General features: G+C 32.0%; 1 protein-coding gene across 1 annotated transcript; it reads left to right on the top strand.

Annotated features, from left to right (window-relative positions):
• Window positions 1-14,975: 14,975 nt before the first annotated feature.
• Window positions 14,976-20,689, top strand: LOC129947968 (uncharacterized). Its single transcript, XM_056058757.1, has 2 exons — window positions 14,976-15,157; window positions 19,225-20,689. The coding sequence occupies exons 1-2, from the start codon at window positions 15,155-15,157 to the stop codon at window positions 20,560-20,562; spliced, it is 1,341 nt and encodes a 446-aa protein (XP_055914732.1). The 5' UTR covers window positions 14,976-15,154; the 3' UTR covers window positions 20,563-20,689.
• The last annotated feature ends 2,552 nt before the right edge of the window (window positions 20,690-23,241 follow it).

A 23,241-nucleotide genomic window follows, 5' to 3' on the forward strand; every position in this document is an offset into this window, starting at 1 on the left:
CCTTCCGTATCTGAAACTCCAAAGAACTTAAGAGAACAGGGACGTGCTCAGGACAGCGCAAATAGATACAGAAGAAGCCATCTTTGACGATGACTTTTATATAACAGAAGATCTGAAGGAAAAAGTAGATGCGGAAGCTGCCTTCCAGCAAGTGTACATGGGGAATGTTAGCATTCCACCCAACTGCGACCTAGAAAAGAGAGCCCTACTTAAACACTTTTACCTTCGAAATGATATGGCACAATGGTGATCTGAGAACCGCGGTTTCATGCGGTTTAATGACGATTCCCTGTAAAATGCCATTATCGTCCTTTGTTAGTGACGAAGGTTGAGCTTTAGCTCATCTTCAATGCAATAAAAAATAAAAAGTCAGCAGGTGTCGATGGTATATCCAACGATGTACTAAGACATTTGCCGATGAAGCCAAGTGACATGTACACCACGCTCTTTAAAAATGCACTGAATAATGCATATTATCCCGTGCATTGGAAGACCGGTGTGGTTCATCCTCTCCCGAAAGAACAACTACAATCCGTTAAATCTTTAGTCGATAAGTCTTCTTCCGAGTATCAGAAAAGTTTTCGAAAAGATTATCAATAGGGCTCTGACTAAATGAGCTGCGGACAACAAAATAATTCCGAAAAACCAGTTCGGGTTCAAGGCGGGCCATGACACAATTCATGCTGCGTCGAAGCTCGTTTCTGATATCCAATGGAATAAATCAAAACAATAATGCAAAGGTGCTGTTCTGATTGATTTGGAAAAAGCCTTTGACACCGTATGGTTAGAGGGTTTTTACCTAAAACTGAGCAGGCTTGGCATAAGCAAGCCATCGTTGCATATTCTTCATGATACGAGTATGCTTAACGGTAGAAAGTTTGTTGTCAAAGGTGGCAATGTTATTTCTACCACGACATTCTTAATTAAAAATGGTCTTCAACAGGGAGCGGTGAATTCGCCGCTTCTCTTCAGCATTTACACCATCTATCTTATAGGTAGTCTTACAAAGGCCATTACGTACGCCGACGATCTAATTGCGTACAAAACGGCCCGAAAGGTTGAGGTTATTAGGTTATTATAATTCTCTTGCAGCGTGATTTCGACAAGATTCAGCGATATTGCGATGACTGGAAACTGAAAATAAATGTCCAGAAGACGGATACAATTCTGTTCCGGACTCCGTTGGCTGGGGCCACTAGGGATACGTGCATACATTGGAGCAAGATGGTCATCGTTTATCTTCAAGGGTAGCCATAAACGAGCAAAAGTGTAGTGCAGTACCTCGATATCTGGTTTGATGAGTATATATATTTCGATAGACATAATACTTGAGTGTCTTCATTCCACCAGAGGCATTCCTCTTTTTACACAAATGCGGTCTGATACAGGATAGATTGGCAGTTCCGTTCATCTACCACATCAGACGAAGAACCGTGGATAAGCGACTCCCATACAATCGGGACGTCATGGCACAAGGCGGAGCAGAGCTCCTTCGATTCAGTAGGGCTGTGTCCGAACGGGACCGAACTGATAGGTTGAAGCAGGAGAACCAGTTTTGGTGGCTTCAATCGGCACTTGATAGTGGGTAGTCGGGATAGGGTTTAAAGTCTTGACCGGCTAACATACTTGTGTTATTGTTTTAGGGTTTAGTTTTAAGTGGAATAGGCATGGTGGCACAAAAACAAAATACAAAAAAAAAAAAGGAATAAAACAAAAAAATAAAAAAAAAAGACAACAAAATATGAAAAACAAAAAATTTTAGATTGTTAGATTTGCTGCTGTGCTAGAATAGGTAGTTTAAGTTAGCTTTAAGTTTTATATTAAGGACCTTATTTTAAGTACTTTTAAGTAAAAAGAGTAAGGGATACCTATTGATATTAGTTTTGTTTTCTTCAAATTTTCTAATAAATACAAACATAAATAAAATTGAATTGAAATAAAATAGATCCTGTGGCCGAAAGGCATTAGCATTAAGTATTATTGTTTAACTTAGAGTGTCCGTAAGGGACCAGCAAGTTAGTTGTAAGTTATGGTTGATTATGCTAGTTTTATGAATTTTTTTTAATAAAAATGAATTAAAAAATAAAGTGCGTTCGACTGTCATGCAAGGTGTCTTGGGTTCAATCCCTGCCTGTGCCACCTTAATTTAAAAAAAAAGTTTTCGTGGGAACTGCCTCTTGCGAGGAATTGACAAATCCTTCAAGACTCTTGTCATGAAAAGTTCCTTCTCAAACTAGCCGTTCGGATTCGGCATATAAACGGTAGGTCCCTTCCATATCTGACAACATTTATTTATTATTTTTATTTATTTTATCTTATTTATTTATTTTATACTTGAACAGTACGTCCAAAATCAAGATCAGCAGATAATTTTCTCAATAAAATGCAAATATTTGAAAAATAATGTATGCTGATAAAAACAAACAAGATGCAAAGAATCAATGAAAATTCCTTAATTACTACAGATTTTTATATCGGGTATGAAAGGTAAACATTTTCTCGTATAGATTCTTCTGCTACGCATAGAAACAGGTGAACATTAATATATTAGCACGTGTTTCTGTACTTTTAAAAAGTTGTCAAGATACCAATTTCTTTTTTTTTATCCTAGTCAAAAACCGGTAATAAAACATTCTTATTTAAACATTCGATATCCATTTTCATTTATTTCTAATTTATATTTTTTGTTTTGCATTATTGTGATACTAACCACATTTTTTTCGGATATGGAATGTCTCTTTTGACGTAGCCCAAGTTAAATTTAATTCAAAATCCCTTTCACACTCAACAGTCTTTAATTTGTGTTTGCTCCGCTCATCCGTTTGTATTAATTAGAAATCAATTCTTTTAAGAAATTGGAAGACAACCGGTTTATTAATCTATTTGGTTCACTAATTAAAGACAAGTATTTAATTTTATTTTTTAATAGGAATACGCGTCTATAGTACATATGTACGTTATAATAATACTCTGTGTTTATTAAGTTGAAGAAGTGTTTGATTTGTTCTTAACCACCAACTTAAACCCCATTTAAGAAGTTAGAACTTGAAAAGTGAGATCATGTTCTGTATTATATTCTAGATACGTATGTCTAAATGTCCATTTGGTCAAATCAATCGATTTTTATATTCTTAATGCTCCTTCAATGGTCTTCATTTCTGGATACAAAGCTAAGTTAAATGACAGAGTGCCATTAATGCCACTTTTAGATTGATCAAATCAAGACCAACTTGGATGTGAGTTGGAGCTTCGCAAAACAAAGAAAAATATAACAATCTCAAGAATTAGAATGGTGGGTATCTATTAGTTTATATCACCTACGCAACACTTGTTGATGTTTTTAGAGGAAAACAAAACAAAAGTCTCTTCCGTTTTAAATAGATATAGCGGGGCTATAGTCGTTCAAACTAGTTTCGTCTACATTAAGTTTGTAAGTTATAAATGATGCATATAGCAAACATCTCGGTTTTGTTTTTGTGTATTTATATGCAAATTATCAAGAAACTGTAGCTAACTATGAGGAACATCGAGATCATTTGTATTGTATTTAGATATTATACTTCTTGTCTTTTATGCTCCGTTGCATTAAGACAAAAATTATGCCCTTGCCATCATATGACTTAACTTTGCACTAATCGCACCTTCACGGAAAGGTGCGTTGGGTTTATACAATGCCGGCTCTACTACCGCCACCGCCGCCGCCACTCACAATTTTTATCAAGGTTAGTCAAATTATTCGTATCGCACCTAAACCAGATGAAAAAAAAAACAATTAAGGTAGGTAGATTAAGATCCGGAAAAATCGGTTGCGATGAAAGACAAAAGTCGTCATCTCGTCACTCATCAATAACAACAATCTGCACTGCATGTCATTTCAAATCGATTTATTTATGTGCTTTAAATTATGCACACCACATGTATAAGTTTGCGTTATTCACTGAATTGGATGAATAAATTTTAAATAGAGTTGCCACTGAAATATTACAGAAGAAAGAACAAATTTAAAAAAAAATTTGAATGAATATAATTGTTGAAAAGCACAACAATGCAACATTTGTTGTCAAAATTTCTTAAATCAATGTTAACTTTTTTTGGAATAAAATTTTACAATTACTTGTAATTGAACTCTCCAAACATTGTTTCAATTACTTTTAAATGTAAGTGAAGAATTTTAATTACGACGTACATGTAATTGAAAATCGATTATTTGCTATTTAATTAGATTAACGTAAATGAAAACGAAAGTAAACATAAAAATAGTAGTAACGATTAACTTTTCTGTTATCATTATATAAAAATTTGTTCAAATACATTTTATGCTACAGTGCACAAATAGTGTCCTAAAGTGTAACTTCCTACTACGTACGTTGTTTAAAGCTAATTAACATATATAACATGACTGCCTGTTAGTGCATTAGGTTTGTAGCATAAGAATTATTTAACAGATGGAGGAACGACTCCATAACTTGAGATAATCAGTAATCACCTCTATTACCGATGTCGTAAACGACAGCAAAATATACGACACGACACAATCGGCATTCCATAAGTCGTTTTCAACTTTCGCACTCGTTTTGTTGTCGTGTGTAAACGTCAAGTGTGTTGAACGCTTTCATTCAGCATTCTGTAAGTCGAAAGGAAACGACGACAATGAAAAAAAAACGACGATATCTCTAGTTTGAACCTTTGCGCTCGACGAAGAAATGGAAGTTCGTTAAACTGCTAGTTTCCTTGTTATAAATAATTTATTTTATGGAATTTATTAGTACTTTATTTGCGATAAATAAAAATAAAAATTTGTTCACATTCGCAGTTGATGGAGAGCAACGAGCAGTTGGGTAAAGGATTTTTGAAGGGAATCAAGAAAATTGGCATAAAAAGGGAATGGACTTCCATAGATGAGCAGCTGAACAGCAAGGGTCCTCCAGTAAGAGATGGAGATGGTTGGCAAAAGGATTTTTAATCGCTTATTTCATTCATGTAAAAAATATTGTAATGTTTGCTTTAATCAGGTTTGGGCCGACTTTAAGTTCAAAGTGAAGAAGAAAATAATAAATAATTCAAAAGAAATAAAAGCAACTCTAGGAGGTCAAAACCAATTGCAAATTAAATCTCCACTGGAAGATGCTGTAGCAAATTTTCTTAAATACAAACAGTGGTTAAACCCAAACGGAAATCCAATTGGTGTATCCCAGCCTAATTTACTTCCAAATACTTTGACGACTACATGCGGAAATATGTACATCAAAACGAACTCAGACTACAGATGCAGATGCACACGCAGACGCCTCGCTTTCCTATTTAGAAGCACACGTTTTAAACATTCAAGATGGCTCCGTCGAATTGTAGGGTGAAGTTTTGGAGCAGTAACAACCGGAACAGCAACATGACTCTGAAGAGCCTGCAAAAAAACGAAGTCACGCTTCCGCTTCTACACAGGAAAGAACTAAGCTTTTAGAAAAGCAGTCTGTACTGATTTTTTATTTCGACTTTAATTTCATTTTGACAGATGTTTGTTACTTTTGAATCGTTTAAAAATCTGCTACAAATTCTTCACGTCGAAGAACTTATGGAATGCCACTTAAAAAACGACACGACAGAGAAAACGAGACGACATCGGTAATAGGCAAGTGATGTCAAAAGTGTTTAAAAGTTCACATGCTCCGTTGACATCTTCGGAACCCGTTGAAGGGTTTTTTTTTTCATTTTCAGGAATTGTTGATTCTCTTCGAAGACAAAACCTCAATGACCCTAACTTTAAAATGTTAGTGCTGTTGTAGGCTTAAACCTCCTCGATGGAAAACAATTTACATCACATTTTGGTGCATATTTATTATGCATCGAAACATAACTGTAATTAATTGGGAATACATTTTTTTCTACTTTAAAATGTTTCTGAATTCTATTTTATTCACCTGCATTGTATAGCTTCAAGAAAATCAAGAATTTGCATTTTAATTTTAAAACGAAGAATATTCTGAGGAATGATTTCTGGTAATAATTGGTAATAATTAATACAAAAATGTCTAAAAGGATTCTTGAAAATAAATTATTTGAAATCTAAAATGTTCTGTTTTTGTTTTAATTTTTTAGGGATGTCCCAATCCGCAATATAATTACATACGTCGATTTAATTATGTAATAATGAATCACTGTTTAATATTTACATTTTTTTCAACATACAGGGAATATGTCAAAGTAAATGATTCAAACGAAATCATATATATGTATGTACATTTCTTAGACCTTTTTTCAAGTTAAACAACTTATGAATTAATTTCCTCATTTTCACTTTTTTTTCTTTTAAAAATGTGTAGGCATGGTTTATTGAGTATTTTCAACCAATTTTTGTCACTTTAAACGCAAAGATTACTTTTTTGATTTTAGCTTCAAAAAAGGAGTATATTTTAATTTAGCAATTGATAACAATTATTGTGATTGTAAATTGTAGAAAGATCTTTAATCGCATAGAAATGTTTCAATTAAAAAGTCAATAGAGTACATAAAGAACCTACACTAACTGAAGATGGTAAATGATACGACGAATTTATTCGCCCAAAAAACCCAAACGCAAACGTAAAGTAAGTGTTCTTGGAAATTACTGGTGAGAAAAAACTTTACAAATATTTCCAGGTTTATGCTCTATTTATAAATACCGTCACATTTTGAGACCTATATTTACGGTCCATGGAACACTAGGTTTGACTTACAACTCTCAACCATTTCTGTGTGCGAGTACTGTTGTCAGCGATGAAGGGGACCAACAGTTTTAAGCCGGCTATTTTGAGAAAGCACTTTTCATGACAAGAATGACTCTTGGAGAATTTGTCGATTCCTCGCAAGAGGAATTACCCGTGAAAAAACTCTAGATGGCATAGGCAGGGATCAAACCTAAGATCCTGGCATGACAGTCTAACACACTTACCTTCATGCTGCAAGTACTAAAGTCGATTGCTCCTTATTTTCTCTTTTTTACTTAAACATGGCATGTTTTCCAGCTTTTAAAAAATGACTCTTTATATTTATTCGTATATTAAATACTGAGACAAATGCCAAACTGTCTTGCTCTTCTGTTCGTTCATTGAAGTTTTGAAATCTTTCACGAACCGTTAGAAGCCATTTCAGGAAGGATATAAAGGGGAACAAACTAAATATTTTATTTCTTTGAATCGGCTTAAATTTTCAACAAAAACTAACTAAATAATATTTTCAATCATTTAAGTTTTTCACATTATCGTGGTTCTACGGAGGATCACTTATATTTTTTATTTGCTTAGATTCTGTACAAATTTATGAATATTGGTCTGTTCACATTGACTTGTCTTAAAATTATTGAGAAATATAGTTTTTTTTCGATTTTTTTTGATTATCCTTTGTCCAGCTTTTTTGTTTAAGTGTTATCATTGTTGTTTAGTAAAATCAAACGAAAAAGATATGTTTTCTAAATAAAATTGGACATTGGCAACCTTGATTCTTAGTCATTTGTACGAATAAACTGAAGACAAAAACTGTATACATTGCAATAAATATTGAGATGGGTAATTTTATGACTTGAATGCAGTGACGGCACTCCTACGAATTTGCCGTAGGGGAAATTAATTAATTTTGTTATATTTCATGAACTCGTTTATGACAAAGAAGTATACAACTTAATTCATTAACCTTCAAACAAGAATTGTAATGGTGTAGTAAATATACATATCTATATACTTATTTGTTATTAATCTTCTTGAGGTTTTGAGGATTAAAGGTAAAAGGGATTATTTTCGTTTTAAAGTTTCCACTGACTATCAATGCCTAGTAATCAATTTTACCAACTTTAAGAACAGTTAAAAACTTAATAGCACCAACAAAAGAATTAAATCTCTTTTTCCACACCAAAAATGTTTATTTTAACCAATTTTTTTAGATTTTTTATTTTCAATTTTTTTCTTTTAATATAAACGGTGTTATTTTTAGACGTGTTGTTGTTAAGAAAAAAAAAAGCCTTTTATTTAATGTTATGGCTGAGGGTTTTACTTTATTGCCAAAATAAACGTTTGCCATTACGTTTCAAAAATGATTTGGCCGCCGCAGCTCGCTTATATAAATTCTAACCGATCGGTCCGATTTTCGACAGCTTTTTGGTGTATGAGTCACTTTTGGGCCGTATGTCAGCAAAACGCACTGAATGGTTCCTTTCAAGGTGTTAATCATACCCTTCAAAAAATAGTTCTGCTGTTTTAAATCGCACATTCCTGGAGGCCACGCCATGCCACAGGCCCATGTCTTAATATAATGCGATCACCAAAAGTTTCAATCGATAAACTGATTGACCGCGACACGTCACGCAAATCGAATCATTATATTGGTATTAAATTTGCACGGTTTTCAAACGTCGGTCGCATCGTTCAGAAGAAAGTACATGTATTTATTATGAAATGGCAAATATAACTGAATCAAGAGCCAGCTGTCAAAACGACCAACTCTGAAAAATTACTAGTAGATCCTAAATCGCACTTATTAAAAACTTTCTTGATTAGCCAACTAGAAGTTTTGACTAAAATTGTAAAAAGTAGATTCCGAGCTCAAAGCCAATACTTAAAAATAAGAACTCACTTTATAATGGTATTCAAAATCTATTTTTAAGCAGTAAAGTATTTTTGTGTATATTCCAAATAGATATCGAAAACATTTGCTTATAACACCGTTTATTTTTAAAACGAACCGCTGTTTACAGAAAACTCTTAAATTTAATTCAATCTTAAAGTTGTCAAATAATTTCAAGTCTTTATTAGCTAATATTTTATTTGTATATTCATAATATGTATTTAAAATCCTGATTATTTTGGTAATAATAAGAATTTATCTTGTAATATAACTCGTATACATAAACACAAAATACTTAAATATTCAATTGAACTGAAACTATAAAACAAGAGAATGAATTTAAATATAGAAAGGTCACTCGGTCAAAGAATAATTTTTTGATTTGTGCTTAAATTGTTAATTGAAATGAAATTTGAAAATGTCTGAATATTACTGAAAAATAACTACATTTTTTAAAAGGGGGAAGAAGGCAATAAAGTAACTACTTACTCGTGTGTATATATAATATATGTATTAGACCTTGCATCAAATTAGATAGATAGTTTTTATTTTGTTCAGTTCTTTATGTATAATGTTATTAACTTCCCATAGGAAACTATTGTAAGCGGCCCGATTTTTTCGAATTGAAAATGTTGACATTTCCCTAGATTACATAAAAAAAGTGTTTTAGATTTATGTCCGTAAGTTCGTTAATTTTAAAAAAATAAAAAAAAAACCAAAAAAAAGTCATTACTAAAAAGAAATTCAGTAAATTTTTATAAAAATCTGACAATCAGCTTTTTTTATAAAACTTAAGATATTATAGTTAAAAATTAATGTTATATTCTTGATATTCCTGAATAGTAGGTTTTGACTTCAAAATGATTTAACTATTTAACTGTATTTGTTTACATAAGAAATACAAACTTTCAAAAAATTGTCAGAAATTTGTTTTCTGCAAAATCTCGTTGTCAATAACAGATTTTGAAATCGAACTGTTTTATTATGTGGAAAATATTTATATACAAATTTTTTTAACAAAACACCAAAACCTTAAAAAGAGGCTTTGATGCAACCCACACTGATAACTGGCCATCCCGTCTGTTTGTAAATTTTTGTGTTGGGTTGTTACTTGTTAGTTGAATAATTTTAATTATTTTAAAATTATCAACAATATTTTTCATGTAAGGAAATAGTTTTGTTAAATAGACTTTTAGTCGAAAACAAATTTTTAATAATTTTAGTAGCATTCCTTAAATTTTTATAATTTGGATGAATGAAATTATTTTAAGGGATATCAAGAATCGAACATCAATTTTTACCAAATTTGCGTACTATTTTTTGTAGATTCTATTTTTATGAAAAACGGACTGTTTTTATTAAAAAAAGTACTGAATATCAAAACAATGTTTTCATTTCTACCAAGTAATGTTTTTTTCCTTTTATTTTTTATAAAAAAACTGTCAACGTTATTTTTCGTTGCAAAAATTGTTTTACAGATGAAATCATTTTGAATTCGTTAAATTTTCAACGTGAACATTTTTTTCAGATTTTTTTATTTATAAAAAACATATAATTGTTTTTTTTTTTTCAAAAAATATACTTGTTTGGTATCACATTAGCGCTTTTGGTTCGTAAGATATTTTCTGGAAAGCACTTTTTTGAGCTATGGATGACGAAAAAAACGTACAAATGCAAGCACAGAAATCTTTCTAAAAAATCTTTTATTTCGACTCTTGAAACGTCGAAAAATGTTTTAAAATGCTCGTCAATTGATCTCACAAAACATTTTTTTATTTCATACATTCTTATCAATTGGTTAAAATTCTCGTTGCTCCACACTTTTTGCGACATTTTATATCTAACTTTATTTATAGCTGTTCTGTCAACCTTTATAAATACTTATAAATAAAGTTTTAGATTGGAAATGGAAACAGAGAAACATTTCATAAACATTTCACGAGTGTCTAGAGCCAAAAAAAAAAAAAAAAAAAAAAACATTTCAAAAAACGTTTCTCTGCTTCTAAATAATTTCACAATTAATAATTTATATTTATGTATATTTACAGTATCCGTGGCCAGATACTGTAAATATGGATCCAGAAGTTTGGGTCGAATCATTTACTTGCTCCTAAAATATGCGAGTCTCCAACTCACAGTCTTAGTTTTATTCCTCACAAGTATTCCTCGCTTTTACCCACAACATCCAAATTTTGCATAAGTTGTGTCGTCATTATTTTTTTGCTTATTTGAATAATTCATTCAATATTACATTTTTGAAAACAATATTATTAGTGGAATATACATACGTGCACAAAACATGTTTAATGACGCAAAAGCTCTTGGTTACAAGTATTAAAAATCAGTTTAGTGACGCAAATATTGTGAATATTTCTGTCTTTTTTTATTTGCCTACTTGATACGGGGATTTACAATTTTATCCCAAATCAAAATTATCACAACTTAATATAAGAATTAAATTTGTATAAATTTAAATTAACTTAACTTTAAACTTTATATTCGCAGATATTGCAATAGAACCTTTAAACAAAGTACATTCAATTACAATAAAAAAGTTGACAGAACAATCAAAAATTATTACTTCCTTTAAAATCCTATTTGAACTATTATTGATTTAAGAAATTGTATTGGAAAAAGGTTCAGCAAAAGTTCCGAATCTCTGTAGATTCCGTAATAAGGTTTAAGTTTGTTGGGAACACTAAATCAAAAAATGTTTGTTTTTGAAGAACAACTCTAACTTAGAACTATGTTAAGAAATTGACTCGGCAGCTTGCACATAAGTACAAATGGACATTTAGAAAGGTAAAGACGATATGTATATTATAATAATTTTGTTAACGTCTTAACTGATTTCAATGAAAATATTGATGCAAAGGTATTTTTGTACTTGGGCACATTTTAATTTTTGGAGACCCTACGTGTAAAGGTTTATATACAAATTGTTTCAAAATTAATTTTTTAGACTTACGAGTAACAACCATGAATTAGAGCCAAATTCCAAATTACATTAGGGTTTTGGTTTAATTTTGAATAGTTTTTATTTAAACTAAAAACTGTTGGTACAAGTTACTGATATGAAGATTCTAAACCGTATGCATTGCTCAAGAACAATTGAAAGTTTTGATGCTGCTCAGCACTGGTTTGGAGTAAGGCATTCCAATTAGAACATAATGCCACATTTTTTATAAGAACTTAAGTCTTAACGATTTTTAGTACTCAAACTGGTTGGTAGTAGTACTAATAGTGTCCTGATGGTAAGTACATTGGACTGTCATCCCATAGGTCTTGGGTTCAATCCTTGAGTGTGCTATCTCAAGTTTTTTTTCGGGTACTGCCTCTTGCGAGGAATTGACAATCAAATATAAATTAAATATATAAATATATTTTCAAAACTTTGAGATATTGGCTTCTATTCAGTAAAATTTTGATAAAAATCTAATTGACAATTTTCTTACCTTATAAACCTTATAAAAAACAATACTAAAACTTTATATGAAAAATATTGTTGGTAATTTTATTTTTTTTAAGAATAATTCAACTTATAACTTTTTTAACCCAACACGAAAACCTACAAACTTTCAAGCAAGAAAAATCGACAGAGGGGATGGAAAGTTATCAGTGTGGGTCGCATCCCACTTTTGAAAAAAAGACTAATATCAATACCCTTTTTATTTTTACTTAAAAACTACTTAACATAAGGTAAAATGAAACTTAAATTTACTTAAAACTAAACCCTTAAACTATAACACAAGTATGTAAGCTGGCCACGGCTTGAAACCCCATCCCAACTACCCACTATCAAGTGCCGCGGGGATAGTAATGTACGTAAGAAGATTCGGCTGTTCGATATAAGCTAGTACAGCTTCGTACACTGCCGCTCGAACACACGAAACTTCTCCATCTGGGAAGGGGCAACGTTGAACCACACAGGACAACCATAAACGATCATCGGCCGTATGAGGGCCATGTATCAAATTACCTTTACTCTGTGGTTAAGCCGACTGCTGTAAAACAGCCGTTTCGTCAGAGTGAAGGCTCCGCTGGCCCTGGCCAGAGCAGTCTGTATGTCTGTCCAAGTACTGATCTAACCAGATACCGAGGTACTTCACTACACTAATCGCTGCCCGTGAAGATCAACGATGAGCATCTTGCACCAATTCTTGCACGTATCCCTCGTGGCCCTAGCCAACGGCAATTAGATCGTCGTCGGCGTACGCAATTGCCTTTGTAAGACTACCTATCAGATAGCTGGTGTAAATGCTGAAGAGAAGCGGTGAATTCACCGCTCCCTGTTGACGACCATTTTTAATTAAGAATGATCCTCTAACCATACGGTGCCAAAGGCATTTTCCCAATCAACCAGAACAGCCCCTGTGCAATGTTGTTTTAATTTATTTCATTGGATATAAGAGACAAGTTAAGACGCAGCATAATTTGTGTCATTATCCGCCTTGAACCCGAACTGTTTATCCGGAATTACTTTGTTGTCCGCAGCCCACTTAGTCCGAGCCCTGTTGATGATCATTTCAAAAACGTTGCTATAATGCTCGGAAGATTTGACGGGTTGAAGTTGTCCTTTCCCTTATTCCGGTGAGGATGAAACACAGCGATCTTCCAATGCACGGGATAATATGCATTACTCAGTGCATTATTGAAAAAAAATGTCAACAGTCCAACGTACTAACTATCATGCCACGCAGTCCAACGTACTAACTATCATGCCACGGGTACTACGCTTTCTCAACATATCTTAAAAACTCTAGGTCCCTTTCAGCCGTGACAACATTACTCGAACACAGGAATGTTTAAGAGTTGTAAGTCAAACCTAGTTCTGAATGGACTGTTGCGCCACCTATAGTTCTTTAACCTGTTGCATCGGTAGATCACAAGTAACGTCCTATTTTTGCTGACGACCCGAATGAAATCGCATTAAAATGAAGCGGATTTTCTGCGAAAAATCGTCTCACACCCAAGTGATTCCCAAGTTTACATCGAAGATAAGTTAAACCGAATTGTAGCAGTAAGGACTTAAAAAATTCAAGTCTGATTGTCGAAAAACTTCTCCATGTATGGATTTAAAAGATTTAAGATAGACTACGTCAAATTTTAACTAAATGGAGCTATGTATCAACTCAAAAAACGAAACAATCGCAATTTTTCAAGAAATTCCTAACCGTATTAGATATTTCTTCAAGAGCTTATCAAAATCTTAGTTATCGTGAGCCGAAAATTTGAATTGGTGGTAATGGAGAATATTTTTTGAAAAGGATATGGCACTGTAACCACTGCTGAGGCAGCCATTTGGTTGATATTGTTTTCTATTTCAATAAAATGCAAACAAAACAAATATCCAAAAATGATTTTCTATTTATTCAAAAGCATTTATTTTTAAATTTTTCGAACAGGAAATTACTAGGTAATTTTCCATTAACCTTATGAGACTTCTATCCTCAACATCCGATTAAAATAAAGTACGAAAATGAAACTGCCACTCATTTAAATTGATCTCAGTAATCGCAATGAAAGAAGCAAAATTTTGCTGTTGGCTCTGAGTATAAATATGATTCTTGTTTTAACAATGGTTTAATATTTAAAAAAAAAATTATCAAAGTGCAATAAACTTCAGAAAATCTTTCTGTCTTATTAAACCAATTGTTTATTAAGTTCCATCAAACAAATTTACACCATTCCTTGTCCTTGTCACAATGCGAATAATAGTTTTAAGAAATATCATAAACTATAGAACAAGCCTCCACCAGTATAACTTAGTCTTGTCTGGGCTTAACTTAATTGATATTTAACTACAATCGACGTTGGGAGCCAAGCACCTTATGTGTAGCTAAATGCTGTATTCAATGATCATCGGACCGACTTCAGGATGATTAGTGCCATACCCACAATTAACTTAAACTTAAAAATAAACCTTCTTCGACCTTGAAAATTACTGTCATACCATCATTGCACCCAAATCAAGTTAAACAAAATAAAAATATTCACATCGTTATTTTGGAAGCACTTATAAACTCTTGAAACGAACAAAATGTATTCTTCACCGCATTGAACTCTCCTCCTACATCTTGTAAATTCTTACACTCTTAGTCAGGCACATTAATTCGCGCCGCGCCGCAACACTCACAGCCGATAATGGTTTGACTTAAGGCATAGGTATAAATGTATCTATAGATACTGTTAAGTGAACGACTTTTTGTGCATTAATTTAGTAAAAGGTTTAGTATAAGTTCCTAAAGTCTATTCTAATACAAACCATTTGAAGATAGATCAAAACCAGCTTCGACTGAAAGAAAAAAAAAATAATTATCATTCCCAAGAACATTCACTAAATTTAGAGTAGAATGAAGCGTTAACCCCAAACTCTTGAATCTTGATACACTTTTCAAGTTCTCTTATAAATACAGCACTCGATGCCGATTTTGTTGTTATTTGGTGCGTCGTTTTGCTTGGCATCGGGAGCGGTTTTATATGTGCTCGTATCGTCTGTAAAAATATATCGGAAATTAATTTTAAAAACATTTTACCATTTTTTGGATATTCCTCAACAATCATCATGGTGAGTCTCTGAGTCCGCGATAACTGGGTCTGGGTTTTCGATTCGTACCAAGTATTGTTAATTAAATTGAATTTAACACTTCTTGGCGCCATATGGCAGAAGAATTTTGAACTTCTTCATGAAGTAAAGTGAATATAAAAAATTGTTAAACTGAGAGATATCTAGAATCTACATAAACAGTTACTTATATGCAGATATTGCATATATACAGTTGTAGTGATGATTTTAATAGCGGATAAGTCCATCAATCAGTACGAAATAATCCACAGGTGTTTTCACGCTTCGTGACGTCCTTCAAATCGAACAAAATAAAAAAAACGCACATACGCATTTTAAAAACTAAATAAAATCAGACTGCATCTCAGCAATTGCGATTGAGAAGCATCAAAACAGCTTCGAGTGGATATGTGGAATTATGTCTGAGTGTTGTTAACATTAAATAAACAATTCTAGTTCTAAGTGCAAAAGTTACTACAAAAGTGGTCATAAACCTACATAGTGAATAGTTTTGCCATATTTGGGAAAAATAAATTAAATTAAATTCAAAATTATAAAAAAAAAAACAATAATTGACTTTGATTTTTCCAAAACGTAAAAGACTTAAGATGGAGCTTATATGTTGTGACTTCTAAATTACGAAAACAAAATAACAGATAAAATAAATTGTGTACGATAACCTTGTCTGATATCTACTTTTGCGGAAATAAATTGTCATCACAGATGGACTCGATTACCAAAACGAATAACTGTGCGCACAAACTTAATTCTTAAAAAAAGTGAATGTTCTATTCATGAGCAATCGTAATACATATATTTATTTTGTAAAAAATACTTTGAAATCAATTTAAAAAAACGCTATTAAAATTCCTATGGAAATATTCTTTCTTGGCCATAAATGAATTGCCTACAACTACCTACCTGATTGTTAAAATGAGTCATATCTGGATTTATTTTTCCAGAAAACCATATTTGGTGCATGTTGAAAATCAAAATTAAAAAGTTAATAACTGATATATTTTTTGATATTCCTGGATGTATTCCCAAGAGAAATTTTATGTTAACCCTTCGACATTTTCTCGTAGTTGTTGATATTTTTTGTAATATCTTTAACTTGAGATTGTTCCCGGGGCGAGGAAGAACTTTGTTTTAGAAACAGACATTTTAAATGTTTTAAAGTTTTTAAATTATTTTATTTTTAAGAAGGATATGTTTTTGAACATGTTATATTTTTTGTTTATCCTTGAAAATGTGGGTTTTACTACAGTACATAGATTTCGAGATGATTCTATAAAAAACAGTTGAGATGCTTTTGAGTAGACATTTCTGAAGTTATTTCAAATTATTAGTATATTTTACTTCCCATAGGAAGTTATTCCAATCGTTCAAATTGAAAATTTTGTCATTTCTCGACTTTTTCTACTTATTACATAAGCCGTAAAAATTCTGAAAACACCTTACTTCTTTTAATACAATTATTGCAAAAACAAACACTTTTCATTTTTATTTACGTATATAGAATTTTTAAAACGACTGCTACTAGATATTTAAATTAAACCTTAGTAACAATAATTTGAGAAATGTATCCAAAATAACTCCAAAAAGTTTGTACGTAAAACATGTAAGCAAAAATGTGAAGAATTCATTAATCTGTGTTTACAAATTTTTCGGACTTGAATTAATTATGTTCGTCATTTTTACCTACAAGTGGTCATTAGTATTTTCAAAATTGCACACAAACTTTTTTTTTCAATTTGGTAACCGTGCTTCCAATATTACATTTCTAAAATGGCACTTCTGTCATATGCAGCTGTTATTTTTTCTCAAAATAAAAAAAATATGAGTTTTGAAATCGAAAAAATTAAATTTTTCGCGGACGTAGCTTACACAACCTATAATAACCAATGGGAATACCTCCAAAAGCAAATGTATTTTGTTTGTTGACTTTTTTACAGCACATTACGTTATTTCCCTACTTTGTCAAATTTGAATTGTCAAAGGAAATGTGAGGCCGAAGCTTCATTGTGATAGCATGCAATGAATTCCTATGACTGAACTCGTAAACTTCAGGCGAAGTCGATGCTGAAGCGTGTTTGTGTTTCAGCCATCATTTTCCCTACAGTCACAATAAAAGATTTTTAGAGAAATGTCTGTGCGGTTCATTCGTCCATACGTTTGGGAAGCTTTATTCGTCCTTCATATCACACTAACCAGTAGAGATATCGACTTTAAATAAATTTCGATATACAGACAATAATGCATAAAGGACTTTCAAAACAATTGAGTTCGTGTTTTTTTTACCAAAGCAGTTTAAAAAAATGAAAATTTTAGTTATCATAAAATATCTCACGAACCATAATATAATAATAAAGTTTTTTATTCTCGTAAAATTTTGAGAAAAATCCAGTTGACAGTTTTCTTACAAAAAATACAAACCCCAAAAAAAAGTATTGCCTAAAGATGTTTATTTTCGACTCAAATATCTATTTTAAAATTAAAGATGTTGGCTTCAAACTAATTTTATCTTATAGAAAAAATAGTTTTCGACATTCTGCAAAATTTGTATAAATATATATACAGTCAGTTTTTTTTTCATAAAAATTAAGATTCACAAAAATAGTAAGCAAAATTGGTAAAAATTAATGTTCTCTGGAATAAATGAAGGTATTGTCTTTAAAATGATAAATTTGGTTGTTAACCGATGATATTGTTCTCAGAAAAATACAATTTGTATTTATTTATATAAAAATAAAAAAATTCAAGAAGTGCTTCTAAAACTGTTAGAAATTGGTCTTCCACTAAAAATATCGCTAGCAAAAATAGATTTTAAATCAAACTGTTTCATCATATGCAAAATATTGTAAGTATTTTTAAGTATTTTTTAAGAAAAATTCAACTTGTTTAACAAATAACGATTAACTACAAAAACAACAAATTGTTTATCTCACACCAAATATAGTTAGGAACATTTTGTTAAAAACAGACGGAATAGGAGAAAACATTTTAGAAACCGATGGCTTGTTTTCAAAATGTCGTTTAATAAGTTTTTTAATTTAGTTTCAAAACTGTTTCTGCTTTTGATTCAAGTTATTTTTCATCGTTAAGATCATGAATCGGTGGTGGAGAATTTGCATAAACCTTATCTTTCACTTGGAAAGAGAAGTTGAAAAGTGGTAAATGATATGATATTGGGCTCAAAAATTGCAAAAATTCACCATTTTTCTGGTGAACTTTAATACACTATCAATACATTATTGAAGGGCTTATCGTTTATCCTGTACTTATGGCACAGCGGGAAATTAAAAAAACGAAGAATTTTATTTGAAACCCACAGAATCAAAGGTTTCCTTAACATATCCATATCTAGATTCAAACAGGAACTATCTTTAAATTAAATTTAAAAACCTGAGCGTAAAATTGTTGGTGAAAATCCAGCAACATCTTCATTTTTAAATTATACCATTTTTTAAGAAATTAGTCTTAAGTATTAATAATGTGGCCCTGGATGTGTAGTTTATTTAAAAACATTAAATGAATCATTTTAATTAAATGAAATACATATTGATAGTAAATTTTTATTGGAAAATAGTTGATTCATTTCGAGATAAAAATTCGAGATTCTGACATTTAAACCAAAATATAAAGTCAAAGTTTGAAAAAACTTTAAAAAATGTAATGATTATTGTTTAGTCCACAAACTTCGAAAAGCTTAAATAATAAAAATGTTTAATGGAGTTCAATTAAAAAGGAGAATGCATACAAACAAAATGTATATTTATTCCAATTTTTAGTACCAAACTATCAACATATCAACACAATTCAATGGTTTATAAATTTTAAAATATTTGAGTTCATTTTGACTTTATTTTGATGGGTATCTTTAGCACTTAAATATTTATTATCAACATTGTTGATTTTTATACATTTATTTCAAAATTTTGTTGGAACATTAATTAAATACTTTGATGATATCTTAGAATTTCATTTCATATAAGTGTTGTATATAATATTACATGCTTTAAAATGTAAAACATTAAAAGTACATAAACAATATTTTCTTGTTATTTCAGACACGCCTAGCGTTACTAGTCATCTGTGGATTAGTTAATTACTCCACTGGACAATATTTCTACGACCCACCAGAAGTGAATTTTCCAGAACCAAGTGGATACAACTATCCAAAGCCAAATAATCCACTTCCTTTGCCAACTTCAACGTTGGCACCAGTTAAAAGTGGTTATGACTATCCCAAGCCCAAGGAACAATTAATATTGCCCACTCAAGCGCATAAAGGCTATGATTATCCAAAGCCAAGTATTCCATTCGAAATCACTACAACAACAACTACCACAACAACAACTACCAGAAAGCCTACCCCAGCTGTGACCTATCTGCCACCCACCACAAGAAAGCCAGCCCCTCCTGTAGTGACCTATCTGCCACCCACCACAAGAAAGCCGGCCCCTCTCGTGGTGACTTACCTGCCACCCACTACTAGGGAACCAGCCCCTCCCGTAGTGACTTACCTGCCACCGACTACTAGGAAGCCAACTCCTGTCGTAACCTACCTGCCACCCACTACTAGAAGGCCAGCCCCTCCCGTAGTGACCTATCTGCCACCCACTACTAGAAAGCCAGCCCCTGTCGTGACTTATTTGCCACCCACCACCAGCAAGCCAGCACCAGTCGTGACTTATCTGCCTCCTACCACTTCTAAGCCTACCCCCGTCGTGACTTATCTGCCACCCACCACTAGAAAGCCAGCTCCTCCTGTAACAACAACAACCGAAAGAATCACCACTACTCTTCATTCTGGCTATCAATACCCAAAACCAGCTCAACCACTATTAGAGCCTGTCCATACTGGATATAGTTATCCAAAGCCAAGTAAGCCATTTGTCGTTCCAACCGCCGCAGCTACCACAACAACAACAAGAGCAACCACCACGACCACAACAACGACGACGCCAGCTCCAGTTCAGCAAGGTTACAGCTACCCAAAACCTTCTATTCCCTTTGAAGTACGTTCAACTCCGTCTACAACGACGACCACATCCACCACACCACTTCCCACACACAAACAAGGATACGATTATCCCAAGCCTGTTGTTAAATTTAATATTCCATCTACAACTGTCAAAACAACAACAACAACACCTGCTCCGACAACGAAGTATGAGCCCGGATATAAATATCCAAAGCCTACAGTTTCTTTCGAGCTTCCAGCTCCACGAACAACAACAACGACAACGACGACAACATCAACAACTAAAGCTCCAACTACCACTAGTGGATACCACTACCCTAAGCCACAAATCCCATTTGAGCCAGTGCGATTTAATGAAATTATCGATGAACCCGTGTCAGGCTATAATTATCCAAGGCCCTCAGTTGCTTTTAGGTTTTGAAAATAAACATTTTGTACAAAAATTTTAGTAGCTAAATGTTTTATTTTGTAATTTTAATTAATGTATTTTTCCATATTTAAGTTTTAAGAGATAATAAAGTATTGCTTAAGCTGTAAGAAATCAAAAGGTGTTTTATTTCTTGATTAATTTATTTTGTTTGCTTTTAGACGACCACATTGACTTATTTCAAAAAAAAAAAATGTTCCAAAGCTGAATTTTGATGAAAAGCTTCAATTATTATGCGTCCTTTAAATTCCTCTTATGAAAATCGATCAAGTACTTAATCGAAAACTATAGGTTCTACTTTTAAAGATGATAGCACTTTAGTTTGAACAGTTGATAGATTGGGAAAAAAAAACGTCTGAAAAATATTAAGCCAAAAAGTGTAAAAATTCAGCTTAGTCGGAGAGTTTTCACAGTAAATAATTCATTTTCTAGATTATGTTTTTAGCAAAGAAAAAAGTCCAAGAAATTGAGAAGAGCACGGTAACTTTTAAGGAGTTTCGAAACTTTCCAAAATTAATAGAAAAATGTTCATATAACCTTTCAAAAAGTGTTGTTAAACTAATATCTTCAAAGGAATTTTGTATACTCTTTATAAAAGATAAGCAGAAAAAGTTATAGTATATTGCATGATTATTTAAAAATAGTAAAATCGTAAACCAATAAAAAGAACGCATTTCAAGGCCAATTAAAAAAGTAAATAAAAGAAGATGAATTTCAGAAATAAATTACAATTTACATTTAAAAAGTCAATTATTGAAGACACTTCATTGAAATATAAAAAAGATCTTGACAGAGTTTCATTGCTGCCATCGTTTGTAGTGTAAGGTCTTTGGAATATCAAGGCTCCAGCTCTTATAGAAGCGATGGACATTTGATATGGTAGCATAATAAGTCTATCGTCTTTGAATTTTCTCAATACGATCAAAATGAACTTTAAAAATAGGACTTCAAGTAACATCCGCGAGTTAGTACCACATTACGTTCAACTTATAAAAAATGAATCCAGAATCGCTAAGATCAACCAACACCCTAGAACGTGACTCATATTCCAAAATATAATATGCACCAATGGAAAAATACCAAACAAGCCAAACGATCAAACACCAATTAGTACAATTCAATATACAAGGACAACAAAAGTATTAATACAAAGTCAACAATGGAAAAATACCAGAGTCCAGACAAGCCGAACTATTAAATATAAATTAGTAAGAACACATCCTTGGATAACAGATGAATTTATTTGTCAAACTTTATAAAGCAAAGCAAAGGACACTTCATTTAAGTCAGTGAATAAGTTCGCAACACATATTTTTCGAGAAGCCCAACTATTACATCGATCGGGGCGGAACACATACATATATGAACACTTTTATGCTGGTTTAGATTTATTTTCGTGGTTTTAAATCATATACATTAAAATATTTTTTTAAGTCAATTAGGAATCTTAAGACATTGTTACCATTTATGTAATTAGATTAAGTTTGAATAAATAAAATAAAGTTTTTTTTTATCAATTGGCCTTAGGCACCAAATAATCAAAATAAATTGTAAAAGAATGTTGGGAAACAATAATAGGTCCTAAGTCTTTAATAAAGTTGTAAGGTCAATGATTTAATTGCATAATTGAATAAGAAAATGTGAGTTTCCTGGAAAAAAAGATCGCGTCACACTTTTTGACATTCAACTTAAGGATATTGATGTATCACCAATTTGGTAGGGAATCAATGTCAGATTGCATAAGGTGACAATATCCGTGTTTTTTACACGAATAACAAAAACAATATCCGAAGTATAAACACTACCGATAAAAGTTAAAGTAGAATCTTACTAAGGATGTGTTTTTGACATATATACGAGTCTCAAATGGATCTTAGGTGATTTTGTTCCCAAATGTTGGTACGATTGATATTGCATTTGTATCTCGATGGCTGTGTTCGTTGAGTAGTTGTGCAATCATGTGTTTTCCATTGGGGGAAAAAATCAATCTGTTGATATTATTTTATTATGTTTCCACTAAAAGTTTATATCAGTTTAGATCAAATAAATCTTTTTGGTGTTACCACCGCACAAGAAGATATAAAAATCATTAAGTTTGACAGCACTTTCTAAAATGCAAATGGTGTTTCGATGTTTCTTATGAAGTGCAAGTGAGATTGTTTGATTCTTGTTAAACAATGAAGAACTGAATAGTTCAGCACCGTATGAGATTATGCTATCTTCTCCATGTTCATTTTGTTTTTAATTTGATTAAAACAAAACTTTATTTTAATGCATTATCTGTAAAACCCTCCACATAGGGTTTTCTTCACAAATTTTGACTCATTTTAACTCGATTCAGATACATATAGAATTGAGGTGAGCTTCATACTCGCTTCAACACCACATGTTAATGTAGTAGTCTATGAATAAACTCCACCTTGAAGCAATTGTTAAATGAGCTTTTTTTTATAAAATCTCAATTTCTAGATGTTTTATTAACATTTCTTCTTGCAAATTGTCCATTTTATTAGTTTAGTTAGGTTTTTTTGCTAAAGTTAATTTTAACTTTTGATTTTCATAAAATTTTCTTGTATTTGTGTTCTTTCACTTGTACCAATTTTTAAATAAAAAAATCTGGCTGCTGTCGATGCGTTTTCTTGGAAATTTTCTACTATAGTATATGAGGTGCCT

Source organism: Eupeodes corollae, chromosome 2 (assembly GCF_945859685.1).
Source record: "Eupeodes corollae chromosome 2, idEupCoro1.1, whole genome shotgun sequence".
NCBI lineage: Eukaryota > Metazoa > Arthropoda > Insecta > Diptera > Syrphidae > Eupeodes > Eupeodes corollae.